Here is a 19,438-nt window from a genome sequence, read left to right on the forward strand (position 1 = left end):
CATAATGCTATTGACTTTGGACAAGACCCGTTCCATGAGAATGAATGTTAGCACGATAAATTCGCCACCCTCTGAAATTGGTTTCTAATGCATGGTCCAGACTGGCAAAACCTGACCAGGGGGCAATTAGCACATCTGAGTATTAATCTTGATTTTAATTACTGAAGCCATGGCCGGCGCCAGCACCTGGCTTACCCGGGCAAGTGCCGGGGCCCCAGAGGTCCCAGAGGGGCCCACGGCACATACCGGCAACATAAAAAACTCAATTACATCGGCATACTTGTCGCCGATGTAATTGAGAGAAGCGCCGCACTCACAGTGCTGGCGCAGCTGACAGGGGGCAGCACCACAAGTGGACCAGCACATAACATAGTAACATCGACGCGGCCGATGTATTTCTGCCGGGGAGCGTCTAATACTGTGGAGGGCGCTGCCGACGTGATGACGTCACGCGGCCAGCGTCCCTGCTGCTGCACAGTAGACGCTGCTGTCTCTTAGAAGATGTGTGCAACGCTTCAGGTAAGTTAGCGTTTTTTTTTTCTGCCGCTAATAATGTAGATTTAATTAATTAATGGAGCCTGTCTGTGGGGGTATATAAATGAATGGAGCCTGTCTGGGGTGTATATTAATTAATGGAGCCTGTCTGGGGTGTATATTAATGAATGGAGCCTGTCTGGGGTGTATATTAATGAATGGAGCCTGTCTGGGGGGGTATATAAATGAATGGAGCCTGTCTGGGGGGGTATATAAATGAATGGAGCCTGTCTGGGGGGGTATATAAATGAATGGAGCCTGTCTGGGGGGGTATATAAATGAATGGAGCCTGTCTGGGGGGTATATAAATGAATGGAGCCTGTCTGGGGGGTATTTTATTTAATGGAGCCTGTCTGGGGGGTATTTTATTTAATGGAGCCTGTCTGGGGGGTATTTTATTTAATGGAGCCTGTCTGGGGGGTGTATATTAATGGAGCCTGGGGTGTATAATAATTACTGTATTCTGGCTGGGGGACTGTATATTAACGGAGCATGGGGGGCTGTATATTAATATTGGTATCTTAAGGTTTTGCGTTTTTAATGCCACCACATGAGTTCACTGCTAAGGGGCCCAGTGAGGCGCTGTCGCCCAGGGGCCCACTGAAACCTGGAGCCGGCCCTGACTGAAGCTGTCTACTGATCCCAACTTTTCTCAGAGGGATCTCGGTTAGTAAGAGCAAACAGTGCTCTAACAATGGTGTCTGCCAGTCTAGGAGCAGTTGTGGAATTTTGTCTCGCGTCACCTTGACTTCCCAGATAGAAGAGCACGGGTTACCTTCATTGGCGACATAATGTAATCCGCTGTGTCTGGCAGAATAAATGTGCATGAAATCCTCTGCTGTCATTTCCCATAGAGCACAAGCCTCCATTATGCTCTGTTCTTATTGGCCATACCCTTTTGGCAGCTGTATTGGCAATTGTGTGGAAAGCATTGGTGTGTAAAGGTAACATTTAAGGCTTTCTGTTAATTTGTGTTTGTTGTATTTGCAGGTTTTTGTGGAGACATTGGATAAGTGCTTTGAAAATGTTTGTGAACTCGACCTGATCTTCAATGTGGATAAGGTGAGTTATCGGTAAATCTTGACATGCTTTATTTTGCTGATTTTGCAATTCCAGAAGAACAGGCATGACCTAAAATGTTGTTTTACCTCCATTCTTCCTTTCAACCTTTTGCTAAAGTGAGCTAAAACTAAACCTGCTTTCACCTGACTGCTTCTCTGGTCTATATATTTGGATACCTCCACCTGATAGAAGCCACTACCTCTTATCTTTTGTGTGGGAGGGCTGAGTGCCCTACTGTAAGTGCTGGGAGTTGTAGTTCTCTTCTGTTCCTCCATGTATATCCTATAAAAGACTATAATATTAGTATGATTAGATCCCTACCCAGTTATGAAAACTCTGTATTGTCCCTTTAAGTATTGCAGTTCTCTCCTTTATTACAGCCTCCCTGAAAGTGATTCTTACTTAGCCCTGATACACATGTACACATACACATTGGATATGTCCTAGCAATTGTTTCAACAGCTCCCTTTGTAATTCTGTGGGCTCATACACACACATTTGTGGTTTCCATAGTATTTGTGCATCTCTTGCTAAGTAACACAAACACGCGACACTGCAAGGGGCTGGAACAAGTTATTGACATCATTTGCCAACCTTCCTTTTTAGCGGATTTGCAGATGATGCTAGAACTGTTTTTGCTGACATACGACTCAGAAACTTAAAAACCCATGAGGAAGACACCAAGAGGACATTTACTGTCTTGAGTGCCACTAATGTGCGCAGCAGTTAAAGAATTTGGTGAGCCGGCTGCCGAGGAGTCGCACCAATAGCCACTGAAGCCGATGCATCCGTGGCTGACCTGGTCCGACGGCTTGTTCAACAGATCTGTCCCAACCACCCTGCCCCCATTTCTTCCCCTTCTCCAGCACTTGATGGTACAATACCACAGGGGACCCAATCTCTTCACCCCTTGCATAATTTGAAGTGCAGGTACTGGAAGGATCCGACCCCAATACAACAATCCATCCTAATTCGACGGCCGTATCTACTCTGCTACTCCAATTTTTCTTTTTGGTCTGTTTTCCTCCACTTTCCAGCACCCCAAAAAAATGAGAGATACACATATTAAATGTGTTGGAGTTTCCACACCACAAAAACAAACCGGAGTCGAAGGAGCTAAAATCACATTTTCTTTTTCTGATAAATGGGTCAAAATGAATAGGCGGTGGGAGTGTCACAATAAAACAGAAACCCCATAGAAAACTCCCCGAACAGTCTGCAAAGTGGAACAGAGATTTGTGGGTAGGGATTGATATACTATGGCTGCATTCACACTACCGCAAGGGGGGCGTATATACGGCCGATATACGTCCCCCATAGACGGCAATGGGCGCGCGGCGCCCTACGGGAGCGGTACGGTGCAGCACACATGCGGCACCGTACTGCTCAGTGCCCCGTGAAAAAATAGGACATGTCCTATTTTTTCAGGGCATACGGCGCCGTACGCCATATATCCCTATGGAGAGGGACGGGGGTGAGCAGCGCTCTCCCCCTCCTCCTCTCCCCGCGCGCTGCCGTGTGCCCGCCGTGCTACGGTACGGCGGGCACCGGTCGTGTGAATCCAGCCTAAGTCTAAGTGTTTCAGCAGTTGTTTTTTGTGTGTGTGTTTGCACCGCACGTTTTGGGGCATGACATGGTGTCTGCTGGGCAGGCAGGGGTGTGAACAACCTCCACTGAAATTACTATAGACCGGCCTAAAAAACAACAGCTTCTTCTCTTTAAACTTTAGACCAGGTCAATAACCTGGATGTGCTGTTTCTTTTTAATATAGATAATGGCATAACAATTAAAATGTACACTCACCGGCCACTTTATTAGGTACACCTGTCCAACTGCTTTTTAACACTTAATTTCTAATCAGCCAATCACATGGCGGCAACTCAGTGCATTTAGGCATGTAGACAATCTCCTGCAGTTCAAACCGAGCATCAGTATGGGGAAGAAAGGTGATTTGAGGCCTTTGGACGTGGCATGGTTGTTGGTGCCAGAAGGGCTGGTCTGAGTATTTCAGAAACTGCTGATCTACTGGGATTTTCGGGCACAACCATCTCTAGGGTTTACAGAGAATGATCCGAAAAAGAAAAAACATCCAGTGAGCGGCAGTTCTGTGGGCGGAAATACCTTGTTGATGCCAGAGGTCAGAGGAGAATGGGCAGACTGGTTCGAGCTGATAGAAAGGCAACAGTGACTCAAATCGCCACCCGTTACAACCAAGGTAGGCAGAAGAGCATCTCTGAACGCACAGTACATCGAACTTTGAGGCAGATGGGCTACAGCAGCAGAAGACCACACCGGGTGCCACTCCTTTCAGCTAAGAACAGGAAACTGAGGCTACAATTTGCACAAGCTCATCGAAATTGGACAGTAGAAGATTGGAAAAACGTTGCATGGTCTGATGAGTCTTGATTTCTGCTGCGACATTCGGATGGTAGGGTCAGAATTTGGCGTCAACAACATGAAAGCATGGATCCATCCTGCCTTGTATCACCGGTTCAGGCTGGTGGTGGTGGTGTCATGGTGTGGGGAATATTTTCTTGGCCCTCTTTGGGCCCCTTGGTACCAATTGAGCATCGTTGCAACGCCACAGCCTACCTGAGTATTGTTGCTGATCATGTCCATCCCTTTATGACCACAATGTACCCAACATCTGATGGCTACTTTCAGCAGGATAATGCGCCATGTCATAAAGCTGGAATCATCTCAGACTGGTTTCTTGAACATGACAATGAGGTCACTGTACTCAAATGGCCTCCACAGTCACGAGATCTCAATCCAATAGAGCATCTTTGGGATGTGGTGGAACGGGAGATTCGCATCATGGATGTGCAGCCGACAAATCTGCGGCCACTGTGTGATGCCATCAGGTCAATATGGACCAAAATCTCTGAGCAATGCTTCCAGCACCTTGTTGAATCTATGCCACGAGGAATTGAGGCAGTTCTGAAGGCAAAAGGGGGTCCAACCCGTTACTAGCATGGTGTACCTAATAAAGTGGCCGGTGAGTGTATATACATTTTTTAAGGGATAATTAATGATTAAAAGAAAAACTTTTTCATGGCACTGTTTACACTTTCAATTTTTGCTCTTTGTCCATCTTGTGATTTATGTTTTTGGCAGTGTTACTCCGCATATAAATATTACATTGTCATAGTGACAGGACAGGTTCACACTGATCTCTGTGATTTGTCTTTGACATGGCAATAAAATAATCTCAAACATATTAGATGCTTTACTCTGCGGTAATAGAAAGGGAACGACAGGTGGAGGATCCGCATGTTACTGGAGGTTGTGCGGCTTTTATGGTTCAGTGTAATTCCGTTATCTCTTCTGATAAGAAATGCTGACCCTTGTTTTTGTCCTCACTGTTACCGAAAGCAAAAAAACTTGCATAATACAGTGTTTTTCTTCTACACCCTTAGAATATAGCTTTATGATCTGTAACAGCTTGAATTATAGCCTTCATAAAGTTATATGTTAAGTAATAGCCTTTCTATAAAACTTATAAAAGGGGCAGATTTATCCAGTTTCTGAAGCTAGATGGTCTTATTCTACACCAAATATATGCGTGTGACTGGCCTCTCTAACTTCACACCTCCTAATTGTTGTCTTAGTCATACAAATACACCCAAATTCTGCCACATCTTTGAGCACACCAAGGTTTTTTTTTCTGGCATACAAGTTCAAGAGAGTGTGTGCAAGGATTTATTTGTTACAAATGAACACCTCCTATGATGTGATCTAAACGGGAGCTGCAGAAAACGGGGACTATAAGATAACTTTACTGTAACCTAAATCAGCTTTGTGTTTCATCTCAACATCCTCTTTAAATTTCATTTTGCCAAAATATAAATGGTGGAATACGGTGCCAATGCACAGACCAGGCCACTTCTGCTCTACTTGTGCTGTTATTTCATCTTGTTTGGAGAGACTCATGGAAGCCCCTTGGCACCCCCCTTCAACTACGGATATGGGAGTGGTTATAATGGGGGGGAGTCATACAGTATTGAATTCACAGTCCTCTCCGTCTGCCATAAGCCGGTAGGGCACAGGATGTATTTCTATAGGTGGGCAAAGTGACCCCCTGGTCCCATTGATTGCAGAGAAATTTTATCAGAGTACTTACCCTTGACAGTTTATTATTCGTTCTCAACAACTTTTAACAACATTATTAAAGAGAACCTATAACCACATTTGTCACAAATCCAGCTAGTGGCAGGTTGCCAGAGAGCTCTATTAACTAACTGACGCTCTTCTTTTAACTAAAAATTGTTTCCCTCAGATCCCCATAAAATCAGAGTTATAAACTTGCCTGGTTTCCAGGGATATCTATTGCGAGCGGGCATAGCCTCCTCGGGCTGAATCCAGCAGCTCATCCCCATGCTTTCTCAGCATGCAGCAGTAATGTCATGTGACCAGGGTGACCCCAAACTGTACACTATGCACATATCTTTTTTTTAAATCAGGTAACTTTTATTAAAGCATATGTGTATTACAGTAGACATATACGAATGGCACCAGTTCAACTGTAAATATAAAGCATTAATTCTGAACATGTGAACATCCCCCCCCCCCCAACTCCCCCCTCCCAGGTCTGGCTGTACCATGTTCCTCAAGAGGTATTCCGTATTCTATCTCCCAAAGAGCTATCTCCTTTCTAACCTCAGTTCACCTTTTCCCTCCCAATTTCATCTATCCTACAGGGCATACTCTTTGCCATCTCCGGATCAGATCTTCTGTTCCCATTCCTGGGCATTCCAGCCATTTTTTCCATTGTTTCCCGAACTTCTTAACTGCATCTCTCTTTAGATATACTCCTAATTCCATCTTAATTGTAGTATTCAGCGAGCTTTTGATTTCTGACATCCTCGGGGGATCAGCATCTAACCAGTGCCTTGCAATGGTCTTACGTACTTGGTACAACACCTTAGCCACTGCCGTCTGTTCTGCCCTAGTGACATCTACCTCACCCACGAATCCCAATACACACACTTTAGGATCTTGCTGAATTTGAACGCCATAAACCTTTTGTATTAACCGCTGGGTCCCGTTCCACAACCCCCTTAACTCCGGGCATGTCCAGAACATATGTAGTATGTCCGCCCCCTCAGCTAGGCATCTTGGGCATTTTGAGTCCGCCTTCAATCCCATCTTATACAACACTAACGGGGTTCTATATGCCCTGTGTAAAAGAAAAAGTTGGGACCGCCTCTGTGCTACATTCAAGGATATTTTATGCAGCGATTCTAAAATCTCCTCCCATTCATCATCCGGCAATTCCCCGACCTCAAGGTCCCATTTCCTCTTTGTTGTGTTCATCAAATCACCCAGCCGTTTATCCAATATCGCCCCATACAGTATTGATATAAGGTTCCTCATATTTTGGGCTTGTACTACCCCTGTCATAACCCCCAGTGACGAAATCTCAATCTCCTCAGATCCAAACTGCGCCTGCAAGCCATGCCTCAACTGCAAATATTGATAAAACATACTCCTGGGCACCTCAAATTCCTCCTCCAGTTGACTAAAAGATTTAAGGTTGGATCCGTCATATACCTGGCTTAAATATTTTACCCCCTTCTGTTTCCACCTTTGAGTATTATCCAACATGTACACCTCCCCCAGATATGGATTATCCCATAGCGGAGTATATTTTGTCCAAGATCCTATCCCCATTATCTGTTTGTAGACCTTCCAGATTTTTTGCATCAATACTAGTGTTGGGTAACGACTCCCTTTATTCCCCAATTTACCTGCCTCCAATACAGCCACTGGATCCAACGCTCCCCCATAATGCCTAACTACCACCGGGCACCAGGACTCCTCACCCGGTCTCTCCCATCCTCCGAAGTGCTGGCATTGGGCTGCCATATAATATGCCCACGCATCCGGGACTGCTAACCCCCCTCTATGCTTAGGTAGTTGCAATTTCTCTAATTTTATTCTAGGCACACCCTGCTTCCAAATTAAATCCCGAAACAGGCTATGAATCTTTTTGAACCAAACTTTCGGTATCCACACCGGAGCATTATGTAAAATATATAAAAATTGTGGCATTAAGATCATCTTAATTAAATTTGCCCGACCTAGGGCCGATATAGGTAATTTATTCCATACCTGGACCCTAGAGCGTGCCTCCTTTAGCAGTGGCACTAAATTCAACTCAACGTAATCCGGTATGTTCCTAGTAACCCGGATTCCCAAATATTTAAATTCCTCCACCACTGGAATTTCCCTCACCTGCAACGGTTCCGGACAGTTGCTGGACAGAGGAAGCAACGCCGACTTTGGCCAATTAATCCGGATACCGGAGAAACTCCCAAAGTGCTCCAGCACCTCCATTATTATTGGCATTGCAGTCTGCGCCTCCGCCAAGAATAAAAGGACATCGTCCGCATACAGTGCAATCCTTTCTTCCCCCCTGTATAGCTGAACCCTTTCAAGGCCGGATGTTGTCGGACTATACAAGCCAGGGGCTCCATAGCGAGAGCAAACAAAAGGGGCGACAGGGGGCACCCCTGCCTTGTACCTCTCTGTAACTGAAACTGTTCCGAGACCCCCCCGTTCGCCCTTACATTCGCCACCGGTGATTTATATAGCAACTGGACCCACTTTATGAAATTGGGACCAAACCCTAGCTTTTCTAATACTGCCCATAAATACTCCCATTCTATGCTATCAAAAGCCTTGGCGGCATCTAATGACACCACCGCAGCTCTATCCTTATCACCCTCAACAGCCTGTAAATTCAAAAATAATCTCCGGAGATTTAACGCCGTTGATTTGGAGGGAATAAACCCTGACTGATCCCTGTGTACCACAGACCCTACTACTATACCCAACCTGTTCGCCAGTACCTTGGCTAGCAATTTAACATCTGCCGTCAAAAGAGAGATCGGCCTGTATGATTCTGGCAGTTTTGTATCCTTTCCCTCTTTAAGGAGCATCACTATCAGTGCCTCATAACAGGAGGCTGGCAGGCTACCCTGCTCTATACTGTCTTTCAGCGTTTCTAACCATTGCGGTAGTAGTATCTCCCCAAACTCCTTAAACACTTCTAAGGGGAGGCCATCCATTCCTGGCGCCTTGTCATTGGCCATACTCCCCATTGCCTGTTCCAACTCCTCTAGAGTTATTGGGCTTTCCAACATTTCCCTTGCCTCTGCATTCAGCCTGGGCATGCGCACCTCTCCCAAATAAGAGTCCAGTTGTTCCCTAGAATAATCAGCCCGGGAAGAATACAGTTGCTTATAATAAGTACTCAGTACCTCTAATATCCCTTCCGCATTTGTCACTTCCCTCCCTTCAACATTCTGTAATGCATATATATATGAGTTAGTTCTCCGGGCATTTGCCATCCTAGCTAACAATTTCCCCGTTTGTTCCCCCTCAGCATAGAATTGTTCTTTTAGAAACATAAGCTTGTTCTCCGCCTGTTCCAGCATATGCTCTTTCAACTGTTTTTGCGCTGCTATCCACCTCTCTTCCGTCTCTCGTGTGCCACTGCGAACATGCCGTTCCTCTGCTTCCCTCACTCTATACTGTAGCTCCACTCCAATCCCTCTAGATTTAGTTTTAACCTTTTTTATTTCCCTCGCCAAAGCCCCTTGCAGGAACATTTTCATGGCATCCCATAAAACCACTCTAGACACAGATCCCTCATTATATTCCAAATATTCCTTCAAGCGGTCCTTTACCGTCATCCCATCTATCAACCGCAACCAAAACGCATTCATGCGCCACCCACCCTTAATACGTCCCCTCCCCCCACAGTTTACTGTCAGTAAGATAGGGGAGTGATCCGACAAAGCCCGTGGCAGGTACTGAACGTCCACCACAGCTGATATTGCCCTATCCGTACCCAAAACCATATCTATACGAGATAAGGAGCCATATGTAGATGAAACACATGAAAATTGGCGTACTTCTTCATTGCGCTCCCTCCACAGGTCATGAAGGCCTATTTCTTCACACCACTTCCCCAGGGATGTTAAATTGTTCGTTCCTCCACCCCCTCCATTATTTAATCTGTCCTTCCCTTCGCATAGTACTTTATTAAAATCCCCCATAATCAGCCAGGGTACATCCGGCAACACCTCTAGTTTCTTCAGCAGCTCTCGCAACGGCACACAAGAATACGGCGGCGGAATATACAATACCACCACTACGCATTCCCAATGGTATATTCGGCAATGTACCACCACAAACCTCCCTTCTGAATCAGAATAGGAAGAATAAAGCATAAACGGAAGTGATTTAGCTATCAACAAGCTTACCCCCCTAGAATATGTAGTATGAAAAGCGTGGAAACTATGCCCCACCCACGCCCTATGAAGCAAGGATACCGTATCTCTTGTCAAGTGTGTTTCCTGCAATCCTACCATCGTTACAGCATTATTCTTTATATAGTCAAATATGGCCCTCCTTTTCTTAGAGCATCCCATGCCCCGGACATTCCAGGACAACCCCTTAAAGCTCTCCGCCATCATACCACATTGCCCAACTACTCCCCTCTCTATTTCCCTTAAGTGAATAGCTCCTGCTCCACCTGTCCAGCCAGACCAACCTCGAGCCCTCCCCCCCATCCCAACCCTCCAACTCCCCCAACGTAAACATTTCTTCCCTCCAAAGAGGAACGGGGCAAACATTTAGCATCCTAGCACATATATGCATGGTACATTGATATCCCAATCCCAGCACACTTTTCCTCCACATTCTCCCAGAGAGTGTGTATTCCTTCCCAAACACTCCGCCGCCTCTGTTGTTATACATTGCCGCTCCGCCACCTCGCCACATTCTATGTAGCTCCCACCTGCACTACTACCAGGGCAGCAGCATCCCTTAGACATATTGACCAGGCAACTAATAAAGGTCCCCCCCCTCTCCCCATGTTAAGACATTAAACTTATAACAAGGATATATAGAAAACTCTTAGCAAAGTTCACTTCAGTGGACTTCCATTCCGCCTCTTGCAGCCCAAACAGCCGGTCAGTCCCCTCCTGGGTCTTCAGGACGTCCCCTCAATCGGGCCTCATGAGTGTCCAGCCACTGTAACGCCGCTCTTGGTGTATCAAAAAAATGAGTGGTTCCAAGGGCCACTACTCGCAACCTTGCCGGATACAACATAGAATATACAACATCCAAAGCCCTCAGTCGCCGTTTAATGTCCAGGAATTGCATCCGCTTCTTTTGGACTTCAGCTGAAAAATCTTGATAGAAGGCCACTCTTACTCCATTTACCAGGATATCATTCCTATCTCGTGCCATACGTAAGATCCGGTCCCGGTCTTTAAAATGCAGCAGCTTGATGAGTACAGGTCGCGGCGGTCTGCCAGGCTGTAGTGGTCTTGTAGGTACCCTATGGGCCCGTTCTACCGCAAATAGGGGAGTTAAGTTCTCTCTTCCAAAGGTCTCCCCAAGCCACTTTTCAAAATATTCATCCGGGTTCTGACCTTCCACCTTCTCCGGCATACCAACTATCCTCACATTGTTGCGACGCAACCGATTTTCCAGATCATCAGCTTTTGCTTGTAAGGCTATCACGGCCTGGGATTGCTCTCTTACTTCCTGCCGCAAAGGGGGTATTACTCCCTCCACCTCTCCAATTCTGGCCTCCACCACAGTTGTTCTTTCTGCAACTTTATGGATATCTTGCCGCATCAGCAGAATGTCCTCTTTCAGGCTATCCACGCGGCCTGTCAATTTCAGCAGTGTAGATGTATTATGTTGCACTGCCCTAAGGATATCTGCTAATGTGGGTTCAGCCTCAATATCAGAATCTCGGGGATCATCTTCCTCTTCCTGCCCTTCTGTGGGTGCTTTCCCTGCATCCTCCTCCTCCTCCTCTGACAGTGAGTCCTGCAGGACTTCATATCTGGAGCCTGGAGACTTACTTGGGGTCCCTTTTTGGGACATGCTGCTGCTGCCACCCCTTCTCTTCTCCGTTCCTGGAGTAGCCCGTGCGAAGCCGCTCAACCTGGCAGCGGTCTCCGCCCGCAGTGGCCGCTCCATGCGCTCCTGTGCGTTCCGGGCGCCATCTTGGGAGCTGCGCTCCACGTGCTTCTCCCCGGGCTTGTTGCGCCTGCCGCCCGGCATTGTGTGACTAGAGCGGTCTGTCGCTTCACTGCCGCGGCTCTCCCCGATGTCACAGCCGCTTCTCCGGGTCCTGGCACGTTACAGGTGAGTGCCACAGGATAGTGTCAGGATTCGGGTAGCGGAGCTCTGGCGCCGTGCTGCCTACTCCATTCCCCGCTAGGCCACGCCCCCCACTATGCACATATCTAATCACATGAAATGACGATAGCCTTCATGGACTTCTGCTCCTTTCCATGCAGACTGCTGTAATTTCATGTGTTCAGATTTGTGCATGGTGTACAGTTTGCTAATGTTAGACGACTAAAGGACCTGACGTAATGTCACCATGCTCACATGACATTAGGCCACGCCCTGACTCGCTCCAGATATCCCTGGATGTCAGGCAAGTTTATAACTCTGATTTTATGGGGATCTGAGGGAAACAATTTTAAGCTAAAAGAAGGTGTCAGTTAATAGGGTTCTATAAGAACTTGCCACTAGCTGTATTTGTGACAAATGTGGTTACATTTGGCCCTTAAATTGTCATATGTCCTACTTTTTATAGTCTGTGACGAGGAATACTATTACTTTCCTCTGGCGCGGGTTTTGCTGCCTGTGACACAACGTATGTACTTGATTCGCCATGTACTCCATTTCCTACATCAGGCTTTGGCAGGTGACTATAGTGCTAAAATGTGACCAGATATCTCCATGCACACGTCAGCCTGAGATTACCATTGTTTGACTGTGACTTTTTATGTATGACATATAATGCTATAGGCCGTAAATGATGGTGAACAGGAAAGCCAGTGTTTACACAGTTAATACTATGATAAAGGAGAGAAAGTCACGCTTAAAAAACCATGCAGTCCTTTATGGCTCCAGGTATGGTCTGATCTGGAGCTTTTCATGTGTCTGAGAATTGCTATATGCCCGCACATGGCTCACACTGTCATTGGCATGGCTAGCTACTAGTGATAGAGGATGGAACTGTTCTTCAGGTTCATTTCCAAAAGAGAAGATAATATTTTATGGGTGTTCATTTCTTTTCTTTTTTTTTTTTTTAGTCTTGGGCCATGTTTACATCACTTTTTCCTTAAAATGCACAAAGTAAAATTAACATTGGGACCAAGTAACGGACCTATACTGACCCTCAAGGATCTGCTATCAAGGGGAGCACTCGCCCTTTCCTCACCACCACCACTTGTGTGCTGAAGCTTCTCTCTGCTGCAGTGAGATTACAGTAGGCAGTGGGAGGGGGAGGGGGAGTGCACCTGCACAGTGTAACAGCATGTGAAGCTACAGTACAGAGGGGCTCAGGTAATGCCCTCCAGAGCTCTTCTGGCACATTGGCATAATTTTACAAATTGATTTTAGAAGGAAGGAGGCCATGGATAACTCATATAAGGAAATGACCGCAATAACTGGGCCTGAATCTATGAGTTAGCGGTTTATCATCCTTTATTTTGATGGTTAATTTTCTTTAATATATAAAAGATTTTCCATGTTGCTTTCCATATCTGTGAAATGAGTTTTCATTGTGTTGTTGGGATGTTTATAGAAGATATATATATAAAAGTTCATGTGTGTCTTATGTGCTGTAAGAAGAATCTGTTTTTCATTTACAAAGATGACTATTCGGTATCTTCAGATTAGCCGCTATCAGTTTCTTGCGAGTTATTGGGTTTTTACATGTTGGATAATAGCTGACCTGTTGTTATAATGATTAGACTTTGTTTGTGTGACTGTTTTTATGTTGCTTGGGATGTTGTATGACATAATGATATACAACTGCATTGTATCTGGGCAGAAGGGCAACATAGATGAGTAATGGAAAGAAATATAGCCTATATAATGAGAGTAAGCTGCTGGGGGTCCGGTACTTCTAAGCATGATGAGTTTCAGAGACTCTGCTTTCCTTTTTTTCCTGTAGAGAAGTCTTATAGTTAATCCACCCTGGAATGCAGTGTGATTCAGTGAATTGTCTAACATTGAAAGTTCTACTCTGTCTTCAGGTGCATTACATATTACATGAAATGGTGATGGGAGGAATGGTCCTGGAGACAAATATGAATGAAGTTGTTGCCCAAGTAGAAGCGCAGAACAAGCTGGAGAAATCTGAGGTGAGTGTGTATGAACAACCACACGGTGTGAAGGTTAGGCCTCATGCATATACAGGCGGTCCCCTACTTAAGGACACCCGACTTACAGACAACCCATAGTTACAGACAGACCCCTCTGACCTCTGGTGAAGCTTTCTGAATGCTTTACTATAGTCCCAGACTACAATAATCAGCTGTAAGGTGTCTGTAATGAAGATTTATTGATGATCCTTGTTCCATTACAGCAAAAAATGTTTAAACTCCAATTTTCACTAGGGCCAAATTTTTTTTGTCTAGTTCTACAATTATAAAGTATACAGTTTCGACTTGCATACAAATTCAACTTAAGAACAAACCTCCAGAGCCTATCTAGTACGTAACCCGGGGACTGCCTGTAACTGCTATGGAGGCTGTGATCTGGCCGCATCACTAGCAACCAGAGGTCTATGGCACCTGGTCATGGTGCGGTGAGCACTCTGTGAGCCATGCAAACTATGGGACATGTCCTATAACCTACCGACTTCAAAACCACTTTCTATGGAGACTAAAGGGACTAGGAACACAGTTGAATGAAAGAGGTCTTAGGCAGCATTCACATTACAGGCTATCTTTTTACAGGCTTCGGAACGGTACAGTGTGCTGTACCGCTCCCGTACGGCGCCGTGAGGCCATAGAAGTCTATGGTGGCCGTACATACGCCCCCCCCCCCCCCCCCCATACGTTCGAGTGAATATAGCCTAATATTGTAAATATATAGTGAGGCAGGAGCGTGATTTTACAGGACCCAAAGTTGTCTCAAAAAGCTTTGTGGGACACTTCTAACCTCAGGGTTATTCTAGCCATAAGATACCAGATTGCCCCCCTGTAATTGGAGGAGTGTACTAAAAATAGCGGTCTAGGAATAGTCAATAAACCAAATGTAAATTGAATTCGGCACCAGACATTAACAATGGGATCCACACAGAGATCTCCTGTAGCATCGCTACATGTCATGTTTCTGGGATGTTTGGTGCAGAGTTTCTACTTTCTACTAATTTCTTTATGAAGAGGTGATGATTCAGAACATAATGGGGCACATTTACTAAGCTCCGTTCGCCAGTTTTTTGTCGATTCTTTTTCTAGTGCAAACTGCTTGCACAGATATTTAAGAAGTGTCAGCGCCACATTTGTGTTGCACGTGACCCTTTTGTGGCGCGGCTGCACTAGTCATCATGCAACACAAATTTCTGCACTGAAGGGGGCGTTCCACAATTAACATGCATAGTCCGACAGAATTGTGTTGCACCCATGTTAAAGGTTCACCCAAAAAAAAAAGTTGGTGCTGTCGGGGCAGTGCAGGGGCACCAGATTCATGAAGACTGTGCACCAGAAATCCTGAATCTGCGCAACCTGCACACTACACAGGGTAACTGGATTATGCACTAGTCATAGTGAATGTGCCCCAGTATGTGGCTTTGCTGGCTGTTACAGCTTTTTCCTATTTAAATTAATGGGACAAAGCTGCTGTACTCAGAGTTGCCACCTTCGGGGGTGTACCAACCATAGTCCTATGACTACATCAAAAAACCCCAAGGTAAGTATCATATTACATCTTGTGCTGACAAAAACATGTGACCAGGTATTCATAAGGCTTCATTTGCACTAAGCCTTAGTCTTTTTTTTTTTTTTCCACAATGTGATTTTCACATGGGCAATAATGTATTAACATACCAATCTACAGGTATAATAAAGAGACATACACATTTTAATTTTTTTTTTTTTTTTTTTTTTTTTTTCATCTCTACTGCAATTGTATAGGGTTTATGACCACTTTGCATGAGGCTGAGCTGCACTACCAGTATCTGGATAAAGTGGCGCTGTCTGTTAAGAAACCAGTGCTAGGTATAGTCCGTGACCTGCAGAACACCTTCCCTATCTGCGCTCTCCTGGAATTTATGGCTGTCCATTATCTTTAATGGACATTACAGATAAAACCACTTCCTTAGAGGTTGTGTCACGGATGGACCTATGTAACACATTGTGTTATATCCTTTATGAATGCTTAGATACTTTAGGCCAACGTGTCCTGCGCCGATTTATTGCTTAAGTTCCTATAAATTGATTATTTTAGGAAGATATTTATTATATTATGTGTGTATTCAGCCTGAGCTTGATTTATCTGGTGCAGAAAAAGACTGTGTAGTCTAACTCCGCACTGATCTATTCACCCACACACTTAATACATCTCCCTAAATGGATTTTATTAAGGGACATCTGAGTACAGGGGGCTGAATGCATATGCACACCACACTTTTCAGGTTATGTTTGTTTTTTTAAATTTGCAAACATTTACAAAAGCCGGTATCATCTTCACAAAAACTTGATCACTAAAATACTTTTTTAATGGGAACCTGTCAGCAGAAATTGACATAATAAACCATTACCAGTATATTGTCAAGCAGCTTAACACCTTCCAGATGATGTATCTTTCATGGCCCGACATGGTGGCATCAACCAGTAAATCAGCTTTGAAGTTTGTATGAAGTCTTGGAGGCTAAGAGTTTTAGATCTGAAGTCAATAGTTCGGCAGCACCAGTACAAAGTGATACCATAAGATAAGTGAAGGTGAAAAGCAGAGGATATCCTTTATCCACCCAGCACAACAACTTCACGCATCACGTCTTCTGCTTATCAAATGTGTGACGTTGAAACGTTGCTATACTAGTTGAATAAAGGAAATCCTCTGCTTTTCACCTTCAGCTGGAGTGCTGCTGCCTTTCTCTTCTGAAACTAGAGTTTAGAAAGCCCATTCCCTGTAGCTGAGCGCCCTGCATCCATGGAGATCACTAACCATATCACCTAAAGTCTGCTTCATAGCAGAGGTGATGTTCTGAGGTGGGGAGAGCTTGACTTAAAGTCACTCCTTGACTTTGTGCAACAAATTTACATCTTGTGTGAAAGTTAATATTGTGGATTATGCAAATTTTTGCTGACAGATTTCTTTTTAAATTTGTGGCTGTAACGGATACGAATTTCAAGGGTATGAATACTTTTGCAACCCAATGTATAATCTCTGATTCATGGGAGTCCTTATTTGGTTGGGGCTTCCAGGTGAATCTCCAGCCTAATGGGGCCTTTCCACAAAAGTTTCCAACGAACAAATGTTATCCCAGGTAGAGCAACATATTTGGCGAAAATTTACCAATCTCATTGATTACTACAGGTTACTACAAATGGTCAGTAAGTCAAAATATTAGATAGTAGATGTTTCTAGTTTAGTTTTCTCTACTATCCTGGCAACCCTGTATTTCCAGTCAGACAATGGCCCTGGCATTAGTGAGAGATTTCCCAGTGATGATTGTTACTGGGGTCTGCAGATTATTACTCAGGAGAGGCTTCTGTGGAAAATCCTGCCCTATCATTAAGGAGATGGCAAGACACAAAGTTGATGTTCTGCCCTTTATGGATAGTATTGACATTTTCTTGCAAAATGATCTCTTACAGAGGGAGGAATACAGGCACATTGCCTGCAAGGCTCCGTACACCGGCCAAGTCTCTTCTAGAAGTAACTGAAACAGGAGATTTTTCATGACTTTGCTCTGAAGTTCATTTATATTGTGCGCATATTTAATTTATCCTCACAGACTACATTTCTGACCATGTTAAATCTGTCCATTGAGGTTTTATAAAATAAAAGAAGGATTATGTTAAATGTTTCAGAATAAGCCATTGTGTGCACAAACTATGGGGTAGATTTATCAGAAGTGTCTAAAAGCAAACTATTGTAGTTGTTTGTGGCAACCACTCAGGACTCAGCTTTCATTTTCCCAGAGCAGTTTATAATATGAAAGCTGATCTCTGATTGGTTCCCCTGAGCAACTAGAACAGTTTTGCTCTCGGACACTTCTGATAAATCTTCCTCTTTGTTATCGTCTGTTGGTTATCTATTAGTTCGTTTCATATACATGGCCTTGTTTTTATGTATCTGTGTCAAAACTCAGAACAGGTCATATTCCTGCTTGTTTTGCAGCTTGGACCTTCCCATGCAAACAAAATTGGAGGGTGAATGTTGTTGTGCAAAAATCTAAGAGATCTAAACCCTAAATGGTGCAATAGGATGACAAATGATGAGTACACAAGATTTGATGTACGTGAACTATAGCTAATACCATCACATAACAATGTTCTACCTAGTCTTCCTTCTAGGAAACCTATTGTGCACAGTGGGGAAGATTTTATCAAAGTGTTGTAAGGTAAGACTTTATATCCTTATGCTGAACCAGATTTATCAAAGATTTTTCTGCTGGATGATAAATCTGGGGCTTTATAAGACTATCTAGTCTTACATTTCACCTCATATTAATTAACTTAAAGGGGTTGCCAAAGAGACTTAAAAACATGGCTACTTTACTCTAAGAACAGCTCCTCCTCTAACCATGGGTAGTGCAAAGCTCCAATCATCTCAACTTTAAAGGAAATCAACCATTTCAAAAAACAAAATGAACCTAGAAGTACTCAGCTCCACTCCTCTTGATGTTGATCTCAGTGGAGTTCTTCGTTTGTCTTAACAAACTGGGATCGCCTAGAAAAGAAAGTTATAATTAGCAGTATGTAGAGCAGGGTCGAGATGTGTGACGCTCCTGGCTGGAAGAAAGGAGAAGACGTTACATCAGGGGCAGGAAATCGCCTCCCTCTCCCGTGACTTCACCTCCCTCTCCCGTGACTTCACCTCCCTCTCCCGTGACTTCACCTCCCTCTCCCGTGACTTCACCTCCCTCTCCCGTGACTTCACCTCCCTCTCCTCTGCTCCCAGCATGGAAGAAGGAGGTGCCAGGGCACCCATAATTGGCAGCCCGGAGTGCCAGACATCTTGTCCTCGCGCTGCTTATTATAACTTTCTTTTCTAGATGATCCGGCATGTTAAGATAAGCGCAGAAAAGTGCCGTGGTCAACAATCAAGGTGAGTATCAACAAGGTGGAGGTGAGTATTTTTAGGGTTTTATTTTGTTTTTTTTTCAAATGGTTGATTTCAATTCAATTGGGAAAAAAACAAGCCGGATAATTTTCCATTAATAGCTGATTTTTCTGCCCAGTTCTTTGGATGGATATTTTGTGGTATTTTGGCCTATACAAATCTGAAAACTTATGTAATTTACACTTCTGTGCTGGTAAATAGGGGTCTCTGTGCGCTTATTATTGAATATAGGGAGGGGTTTGGCAGGATCATACTGATTAATTGCATTTATTCCCGCTCAGTACAATAGACATTCTGTATTATTTTTCAGGAACTTGGATAAAGTTAGCATTATATTTTTCTGCAACATATTATCCAGCTGCCAATTTGTGTTATGACTCATTTTTCTTTTGCCTCACTATTTGCCAGATACAAAATTCTGTGGAGAGCCTGGCAGAAGTGTCGAAAATTTACTGTTTTAATATAGTTTTTTTTTTTTTTTTTATGTGTGTGACTGTTTAAGGATTGTTTAGAGAGAATAAAATTAAGAAAACCACAGGTTTAGAAAGAAGTTTTTTTTGGATGATTATGTCATTTAGGGAGTGTAATGTGAGGCGGGAGGACCAGGTCCACTATTTCATTCACCATTGAGCTGTCGTATGGGTAGAGTTGGTGGTGAATGTATCTCATAAGGTAACTTCTTAAAGGAAACCAGTTACCAAATGGTAGAGTTCTC

General features: G+C 44.2%; 1 protein-coding gene and 1 long non-coding RNA gene across 2 annotated transcripts in view; one reads left to right on the forward strand and one right to left on the reverse strand.

Annotated features, from left to right (window-relative positions):
• The window catches only part of AP3S2 (adaptor related protein complex 3 subunit sigma 2), a 33,092-nt gene that overhangs the window by 12,161 nt on the left and 1,493 nt on the right, over nt 1–19,438 (forward strand). The window contains exons 4-5 of the mRNA XM_072148454.1: nt 1,525–1,596; nt 13,683–13,790. Coding sequence (XP_072004555.1) covers nt 1,525–1,596; nt 13,683–13,790 — 180 coding nt within the window. The remainder of the gene's footprint in view (nt 1–1,524; nt 1,597–13,682; nt 13,791–19,438) is intronic.
• The window catches only part of LOC140127592 (uncharacterized), a 32,363-nt gene that overhangs the window by 5,671 nt on the left and 7,254 nt on the right, over nt 1–19,438 (reverse strand). Inside the window, exon 3 of the long non-coding RNA XR_011855026.1 lies at nt 18,254–18,330. This is a non-coding gene — a long non-coding RNA (uncharacterized lncRNA). The remainder of the gene's footprint in view (nt 1–18,253; nt 18,331–19,438) is intronic.

The sequence above is a fragment of the Engystomops pustulosus genome, chromosome 4 (genome assembly GCF_040894005.1).
Source record: "Engystomops pustulosus chromosome 4, aEngPut4.maternal, whole genome shotgun sequence".
Classification (NCBI taxonomy): Eukaryota; Metazoa; Chordata; class Amphibia; order Anura; family Leptodactylidae; genus Engystomops; species Engystomops pustulosus.